At 37.1% G+C, this 8,351-nt stretch overlaps 1 protein-coding gene across 2 annotated transcripts; it reads right to left on the bottom strand.

Annotated features, from left to right (window-relative positions):
- Positions 1–1,368: 1,368 nt before the first annotated feature.
- Positions 1,369–7,183, bottom strand: LOC144545102 (ankyrin repeat protein SKIP35-like). Of its 2 annotated transcripts, none has more exons than XM_078293682.1 (4): positions 6,544–7,183; positions 5,553–6,174; positions 4,833–5,271; positions 1,369–2,539 (listed from the first exon to the last, which is right to left on the bottom strand). In XM_078293682.1, the coding sequence occupies exons 2-4, from the start codon at positions 6,104–6,106 to the stop codon at positions 1,733–1,735; spliced, it is 1,800 nt and encodes a 599-aa protein (XP_078149808.1). In that variant the 5' UTR covers positions 6,107–6,174; positions 6,544–7,183; the 3' UTR covers positions 1,369–1,732. The 2 variants fall into 2 exon arrangements, with proteins under 2 accessions (XP_078149808.1, XP_078149817.1); XM_078293691.1 differs by having other exon boundaries at positions 6,309–6,994.
- Positions 7,184–8,351: the final 1,168 nt, after the last annotated feature.

The following is an 8,351-nucleotide window of genomic DNA, read 5'->3' on the forward strand; positions in this document are numbered from 1 at the left end:
TAATCACTTGAAATGTAAAAACATCATTGTCATATATCATTCCAGAATAAATTAAATGATAAATGCAGGGTCTTTCTTTCTTTTGTGTATTACTGTTATTGTTGTGATAGTGCATCTTTTGTTTTAAACAAGAAAGTCTTTTCCTTTTTCTAGAGGACATAAAGCACAATTAGTCACGCAACCTGATCTCTCATCTTGAATTGGTTGATGTGATGTTGATTCAATTTTGAATAATATAAATTAAAGTGTTTCACAAGAAATTAGTGAGAAAAAGAAATGAGAAGGACATCACTAGCAATTTTGCAACGAATTGGAAGGATTTTGCATTTCACCAGACAGAAAGAGACCTATACCAGTATAACACTGCACTATATTCCAGTGTTGTAAATAACGGTATGCGGTCGTCGGACGGACAGGGTACCGCCAAGCGATTAATCGGGAATAATCGGCCGATTAGTCGGGAAAATTCATGACGGTTTGGTCACCGCCAACGACTAATCGACTAATTAATCGGCCTAAACGGACGTTTTTTACAACACTGCTATATTCAGGCATCAAAATCCCTGTATTAGCTAGTTTAATAGTTTTTTTTAAAAGAACCCCAATTAAAGTGGTGTTATACCTCCCTTCGTCAGCCATCTGTCAGTTTTGAAATTTCTTTAACTCTAGTTCTAGAATATAAGTTCTTTATTTGATATAAAAAAAAATTAGATAAGAAGCGAAAGCAAACTCCCCGTAGTCCGTTCTGTGACGATACATACTATGAAGTCCAAGAATTATGGCCCATTACATTGGATTTGGGGAAACAATTAGCCAGAAACAAAATTATCTTGCACATGCACATATTTTACATCAAAACTATATTTTTTTACATGCATTCCCTGAAGAGTTGAGTCCCCCAAGACATCCTCTGTTCATTTCAGGTCCCATTTAGAGTAAGAAAAACAAATACATGTGGAAAACACAAACACAACTAGTCCACCAACAAATAACAAAACTTTAGACTTGATTTTGGATCGTTATGAAAGTGATACTGAAATTATGGATTTTAAACACAACTAGTACGCCTTTTTTTCTTTTAGAAAAGAACAAACGCTTTTAAACGAAACAAGCACCCAACACTCCGGATTTTCAAAAATAAGCTAGTGCTTTGGTGGAGAGTAGAACACATTGGATGCACTGCTTCGGTCCTTGTTTTATTTTTCACATTGGGTGGAACTCTCCATCGTAGCAATGCTACATTGGAGCTTATTTTCGAAAATTCAGCACATTGGGCGCGGTGCTTGTTTCGTTTAAATAAGTTTGTTTATTTCTATTTAAAAAAAAATCAATATACATCTCCAATAAAATTCAAAAAGACACAACAAATTGGGGAAAAAAAATAAAGTTACCCTTTTGTATAAGAATTTTTGGGCCATTTGTATGTTTTTATCCATTTTTACAAATTTCACCTATTTTCTGAGCAAATTATTTAAATCCCTGGCCGAACAATGTATTTCAGAAAACTCGCGTTCTTCTTGATCAAGATTTTAAATCCACAGCTAAGATGGATAGGTTACAACAGAAGCAAACCCTCCGTCAAAAATTTATACTTCCCCACCCCTCTCAAGAAAATGCCTCTCAGATTTGACCTCCCAAATCATCTTTAACCCTTCCAAACAAACATATTTTCATGTTTACTTGCACAGTCGTTCTCATTATAGCAATAAGCTATGTTGACATGTCTTGATGCTCAAATCAAAAACGAAGGAAGGTGGTGCTCCAAAATCGCAAGCAGCTCCTTGCTCTCGCACCTTGTGTCAACAGGCTGGTCAGAGAGACGGCTCACAGCCTCGACCAACTGACCCCTGAGGTTCTGGGGCAACAAGGGCCCACCAGCCTCCACACACTCTCTATACAAAGGCAAGTATCCTATTGCAGCCACCAACGCCCTTGGCAAATCGCCCAGCCCCACTGGCATCTCCCCCCTCTCTACAATCCTCACAAGGTTCACAAAATGCTCCTGCCCGCACCTTAGCCCTTTGGCATAAGCCTCCTCAGACCAGTGCTCTTGCAAAAATGCTTTCAACTCCGGCACCACCAACCCGTCCTCCGAACGTGCAATGCTATCTGCCACAGCATAAGTTGCAGAAGGATCACCCAAAAAATCCGACCGAAGCAAAAACGCGACACCATCAAACGAACGGGGGTTAGAGTTGGACACGGCGCACCTCTCAGCGGCAGCCTTGAGGATCTCAATGCTAAGAGCAGCAAGAACATGATGAGGTACATGTGGGAGGAGGAAGGAAACAACAGACAGTTGTGAGGCAGCAGCTGCAGCAGTGAGGGCAAGGCAGAGTTCCATGTCACGGCAGCCGCGGGACACAAACCAGTGCACCACGGTGAGTGAGCCACGCTCAGCAGCACGCATTAGTGGGCCCAAGAAGGCAGATGCCCCGCCACCATCGACTAGAAACTCCATGGTGGGGATTTTGCCATAGTGGGATGCAAAGCCTAATGCCAGGTCCACGTCAATGTCCAAGCTGTTGCGCTGGGCTATCTGAAAATTATAGATAAATGCTGCTTAGCTCAAACTTAAAAACTTTTTTTTTGAGTGCAAGTGATGAATAAAGAAATTATGGATAAATGCTGCTTAGCAATCAATGGTTTAATGGACACTCTCATCCGAGCAGGTTATCAAGGTCCGCTATGCAGTAGGACTGTTACATTAAGGTGCTTTTGAGGGAATCATTATTTGCTCGTCTCCTACAATATAGTATCTTGGTTAAGGCTCCGAGTTCATTGTACTACGAGAACAGTAAAGTCACCTACCCCAGAGTACCATGTTGTCAACCCCACCCTGTCCCCGTTCCTCCCCAGATGCACAAGCTCTCCAGTGGTCAGAAACTGACTAGCATATCCATGAATTTCATTCATAATTAACTTAATGATATATCTTCATCAAATTTGTGGTTTTTATTGCAATGTTCAACTCACAATAACTTTACAAGTCCACCTACTTCCAGGAATGCCATGATATAATTTTATGGGGAGTGCTATACTGAGGGCTTCATTTGAAATTTTGAGAGCTAAGATAAAATTTTCTCTTTAAATACCAATATTGTCCTTTAACTTCTCTCTCTGACCTCTCTGACCTCAATTAATAAAAGAAGTACAAAAAAGGAAAGGAAGTCAGAAAATTAAGCTCATATATCATTTCCTTCCGTGAGAAAAATCATACTCCAAAAAACCTTCCCTCCCGTGATTCTAAAACCCCAAGAATCTTCTTCATGATTCTCTTTCTCCATTTTTTTTTTTAATTCGAAATTATTGAAAATTTTGCGTACATATGGCTTTCTTGTATGAACCCTGCTTTAATTGTTTTTTTTTTTCTTTTCTGTATGAGGGAGCTTAATTTGAAAATTTTGCATCCCTTGTGTAATAATGTGTTTTTTTTTTCTTTTTCTATTGAAGATTTCTGAAGGAGCCGCAAAAGACATAGATTGGTTGTTCAAGAAAGGTTGGCATTTTTCTCACACCAAAATAGAGGTGGAAGTCTATACTTGTCTGGCGACTGCAGCTAAAACTTGCTGTCACTTGCATTGAATTTTGACATGGCAGAATTCCGTTTTATCTACATCTTGACATGAAAAACAACATGTTTGGACTCAATTAATTCATTACTTCAATTATTTTTATTCATAATGTGTTTCGACTAAAAATGAAACTATAACACACTTCTTTGGTACTGTACGTATTTTCTCTTTTGCTGGTAGTTATTTGTACCAGGCAGAGTTGCAAATGAATCAAGCTCGATTGAGCCAGCCTTAGCTCGAGCTTGATTTGATTTGAAGTCAAACTGAGTCGAGCTCGATTGAAAAACTATCTACGATGGTTTGTATTTTGTATTTCAATTTTTGTTCTTTAATATAATTTTGGCAGTTGCTGTCAATCTTTCAAAAAAAAGAGAGAGAGATGCTTGTTACCAAAAATACAATTTTTCTTTTTCTGTTGGAGTAATTTTTCTTGGTTATTTGTTTCCTTAATAGACTTATATATTACTTATGACATATTAATTGTAAAGATAAGAGAGAAAGAGCAAAAGGATGAAATTGGTATTTTGAGAGAAAACTTTCTTCTCTCAGCTCTCAAAATTTCAAATGCTGCCCTCATTTTAGCACTCCCCAGTATGGGAGAGTGAAATATGACAGTTAAGAAGAATTGGAGGGTATATATAATAATATCAGACCTAATTTATTTATTTTCCGCTCTAATTATTTTTTTAAATTATATACATTTAGAAGCCTTTTAAACAGTTTCCACTAAAGAGCTAATACGTTAAGTGAAAGTAACAAAAAAAACTGGATGGTTGTGGGTGGTTGAGTAGGTGGGCAGATGAAGAACTGCAATTTCAGTAACTCAGAAACAATGCCTCATGTGTTTGCCTCAATTAACCATTTTTTTTAATTGACGGACCCTGGTACATTCCCAGCATCTTTAGATGCTTTTCTCGAGAATTGAACCTGCATCTCTCCGTAGAGATATGGGGCTCGCGCCAATGTGCTGAGCCCGCGGTTCATGCCTCAATTAACCGTAAACCTTCAATTTTGTAAGTGCAAACAAAACTCCATCTAAACCAAAAAAAGCTCCGCCATATAAAGGAACCTCATCAAAGCTAAGAACAAACTAAAGAGGAATGGAAAAGCGAAGGGACAAGATGAAAGTGGCTAAACTGGTCATGGTACATTTACAGAACCAGTGCAGGACCCAACTAAAATACAGAATCCCAAACCTCAAATTATGTGAAATGTCTGGCTTTTAGAATGAAAGGAAACTGTAAGAAACACACAAACCTGAAGAAGGATTCGGACAAGCTCGGTGCTCCCAAATCGAGAGGCCTCCAAGAAGCACTGGTTGACATTGTCAGCACCCCCTTCAACTAGCATCTCCAAGAGCCCCTCAACGGCCTCAGCCGACACACTGGCTCCCCACCCAGGCTCGAATGAGTTAGAAAACAATGTTAGGGGGAAGCATGCCGCATCAAATGCCTCAGTGAAGTCCTTCCCTGTGATTTGGTTGTCTGCCAGGTCAAGAAAGGACTTGAAAGCCGCCATTTGGAGCTGCACCTCGATGACAGTCGCATGGTGCAGTCCTCTGGGGTTTTTGAATCCTCTTGGGCGAGCATGGGACCCAATGCATCTGAGGGCCCACTCTGTGAACTTTTGCACCTTTGTGCTGGCTTCAGCTTTTAGAACCTCATCTCCGTGGCATTCTTGCAGGCGCTCATTTAGCCTGAAAAAATGACACGTTTTCAAATTTTGAACGAAATTCTTTGAAATTTTTTTCTAGTTAAGTAATGGTGACGCGAAGTCAAGCACAGGCATAGTATAGAATCAAAAAATAAAAATGACTCGGCAACAAACATATTAATTAAGAATCAATTAGATCTAAGAAATCCCAAATTACAGAAACAAAAAAAAGGCTATCACAAGAGCAAACATAGTTACATACACCATGAACTGATTCAATACCAGCATGGTGTTGGTACAAAAAAAATGCAGAGAATTAATTACCTTTGGCCCATGATAGTAACAGCATCAGTCAGGCTCATACTTTTCCCCTGGCAAGCTGAGACACACGATGCAAGAAATGAGGTTCGTAATGTCGCTCTTGTGAAATCATTCGCACCATTAGATACAATTTTCCTAATCAGACCAGTAATTTCTTGTAATTCTTCACGGGACATTAAGAACCATATTGAATCAACTGCGATGCATAACACATCATTAAGGGTATGTGCATCGGCCAACCAAATTAATTCTTCGGATTTCTCCCAATCGCGCAAGCTCACCGCTTTTTGAAAGGATCGACCAAGCTCAATTCGGTCTTGTCTGCTCAATCTTCCTTCTTGGGTTTTTGGTTCTCTTTCCTTTCTCTCAAACTCAGGTTCTTCGGTGAAATCTGAAGATTGTGATCTGGGTTTCTTTGAGATTTTTGAGATTTGAGAGTCTTTGTGTTGTATTAGTGGAACTTGGGTGTTCGTATTTGTATCCATCTCCATGTCGGTACACATTTGGTCTGATTGCTCTTCCTCTTTAACAAAAGCCTTGTCGGTATCCATCTCCATCTTAATGAAATCAATCGCTCACCGATCCCTGGAATCAGAATACAATTGATTCATCTCATCGCCATCAACTGTCATAGCATAGAGAATAAGAATTAAGGTTAGACTTCTCTTTTTCTTTCACTTTATACCCACCCAACAAACAGAACATAAATGACTATCGAATAAAAGGAATAGTGTAAACTTAAATTAATAAATTAATGACCTTCTAAAAAGGCAAAAGCTTAGTAGCATATATGAGATTATATTCCACTAATCTGTTAATTGCCTATTTTTCTTCACCAGCAAAAATAAATCTAATTTACAAAACTCCGTCAATCAAGCAACCGAAAAATTAAAATCATCAAAGCGATGTGCGAGATATACCAGCAACTAAAACTTGAAAACTTATCACGATAGGAAGATAAATTGAAAATAATGAGGAACATATCGTCACTCACCACCCGAAATTTCCAGATGTGCAAGTACTGGTACAGCCGATTCAACAAAACTTCTTCCCGATCTAAGAACTTCTTTCATCACCCATATAAGAGGATCAATCGAGCTGAGAAGGAGCTGAATGGAAGTAGTAAGCGATGATGTATTGGTTGTACGGAGAAAACCCTAAAAAAGAGGAGGGAATCCTTGGGAGAAACGAACCCAATTGAGGCCAACCACCGAAAAAGTAATATTAAGTAATTAAGAAGGTATTTTCATGTAAGACGCCATGATCGTACCGGGCAGGAAGAAACAGGAATAATTAAAGGAGCTTTTTTTAATGGAAGAATCAAGAGAAGGGAGCAACAACTTGTTGTAAAAAAAAATTATAAGCAACAGGAGCGCGACAGAGAGTGGTGGGGGGAATAAAAGAGGAGAGAGAGGGAGAGAGACCCAACGATCGGAATCTTGGAATAATCTCTCCTGTGGTTGGAGAACAAATATTACAAAATTAGTAGAAATTGTTTTTTTAGTAGTAACTTTTTATGTCCAACCAAAGAAAAGTTTTTTTTTAAAAAAAAAAACCTTCGCAGAACAACCAAAGAAAAGTTAGTAAATATTTTGTAAGAGAGAGAAGAGACGGAGGGAAAAGTGAGCTGTTTTGTTGGGCATTGCAAATTTTGTTTATTTTGTTCAATATTTGGTGGAGATGGGCGCTGCTGTTTTATTTTTAAGTCCGGCTGTGGCGCTCCAATTTGCACCCATATAAAGCGAAATCTTATGTTTGTAACTTTGTTTACAAGAGAGAATATTACTATTGAATTTTCTTGACAGAGACAAATTCATTTTCAATTAATAACCACTTAATTATTAATCTAATTTCTTAAAATTTTCGAACACGGATAGATAAAACAGATGGCAATTTTAGTAATGGAATAAGTTATTTAAATGATAGGATGTACGTCTATAATTATCATTTCTATAACTTTATTTCTCGTGAGCCATACCAACAAAATTATGTTTATCAAATAATTTTATTCCAAATTACACACATCATTGTTAATACACACACACACACACACATATTTGCTTGAGTTATTGAGCCTGAATGCTACTAATTCGTTTTTTTAGTTATAAAGTTCAAATTATCAATCCGAAGTGTTCAACGGGTTCTTGGAGACTAAATTTTATATTTTTTGAAAATATTATACTATTTTTTTAAGAATTTTTGAAAATCAATGTGTTGAATAATAAAAAATCTTAAAAACACTGATTTTTAAAAATTCATATAAGATAGTAATTTTTTTCAAAATATAAAAAATTTGATTCCAATCATATTTTAATATGGAGAACATGATAAGCACTTCAGATCAACTATTCAAATTTTGAAAATTATAAAAATGAATTGGTAACACTGAGACTCGGAAACTACTATTTTGATCTTAGCCAAGCTCTTTCTGTGTGTGTGTGTGTGTATAGAGAGAGAGAGAGGGGCTACCATGCTTTGCAAATTAAAGTGGGTGATTTAATTTGCGTTCATATCTCTAATTTCAAGGTTCAAATAGTCAATTCGAACTTCTCAACATGTTCTTCATATTGAAACGTGCTTGGAGACCAAATTTTACAATTTTTGAAATTTTTTTACTATTTTTCAAAATAAGTGTTTTTCATTAAATAAAAAATAATAATTTTTTTGAAAAACACTGATTTTGAAAAATTCTAAAAGAATAGTAATTTCCAAAATATGTAAAATTTGGTCTCCAAGCACATTTCAATTTGAAGAACATGTTGAGAAATTCAGATTGACTATTTGAGTTTTGAAACTATAGAT

Source organism: Carex rostrata, chromosome 2 (assembly GCF_964058835.1).
Source record: "Carex rostrata chromosome 2, lpCarRost1.2, whole genome shotgun sequence".
Lineage (NCBI taxonomy): Eukaryota > Viridiplantae > Streptophyta > Magnoliopsida > Poales > Cyperaceae > Carex > Carex rostrata.

Excerpts from the sequence above, each read along its gene's own strand:
- LOC144545102 (XM_078293682.1), bottom strand. The coding sequence starts at position 6,106 with ATGGAGATGGATACCGACAAGGCTTTTGTTAAAGAGGAAGAGCAATCA. Across the intron at positions 5,272-5,552 it reads GTTACTATCATGGGCCAAAG|GCTAAATGAGCGCCTGCAAG; the intron begins GTAATTAATTCT and ends TCATTTTTTCAG. Across the intron at positions 2,540-4,832 it reads TTGTCCGAATCCTTCTTCAG|ATAGCCCAGCGCAACAGCTT; the intron begins GTTTGTGTGTTT and ends TATAATTTTCAG.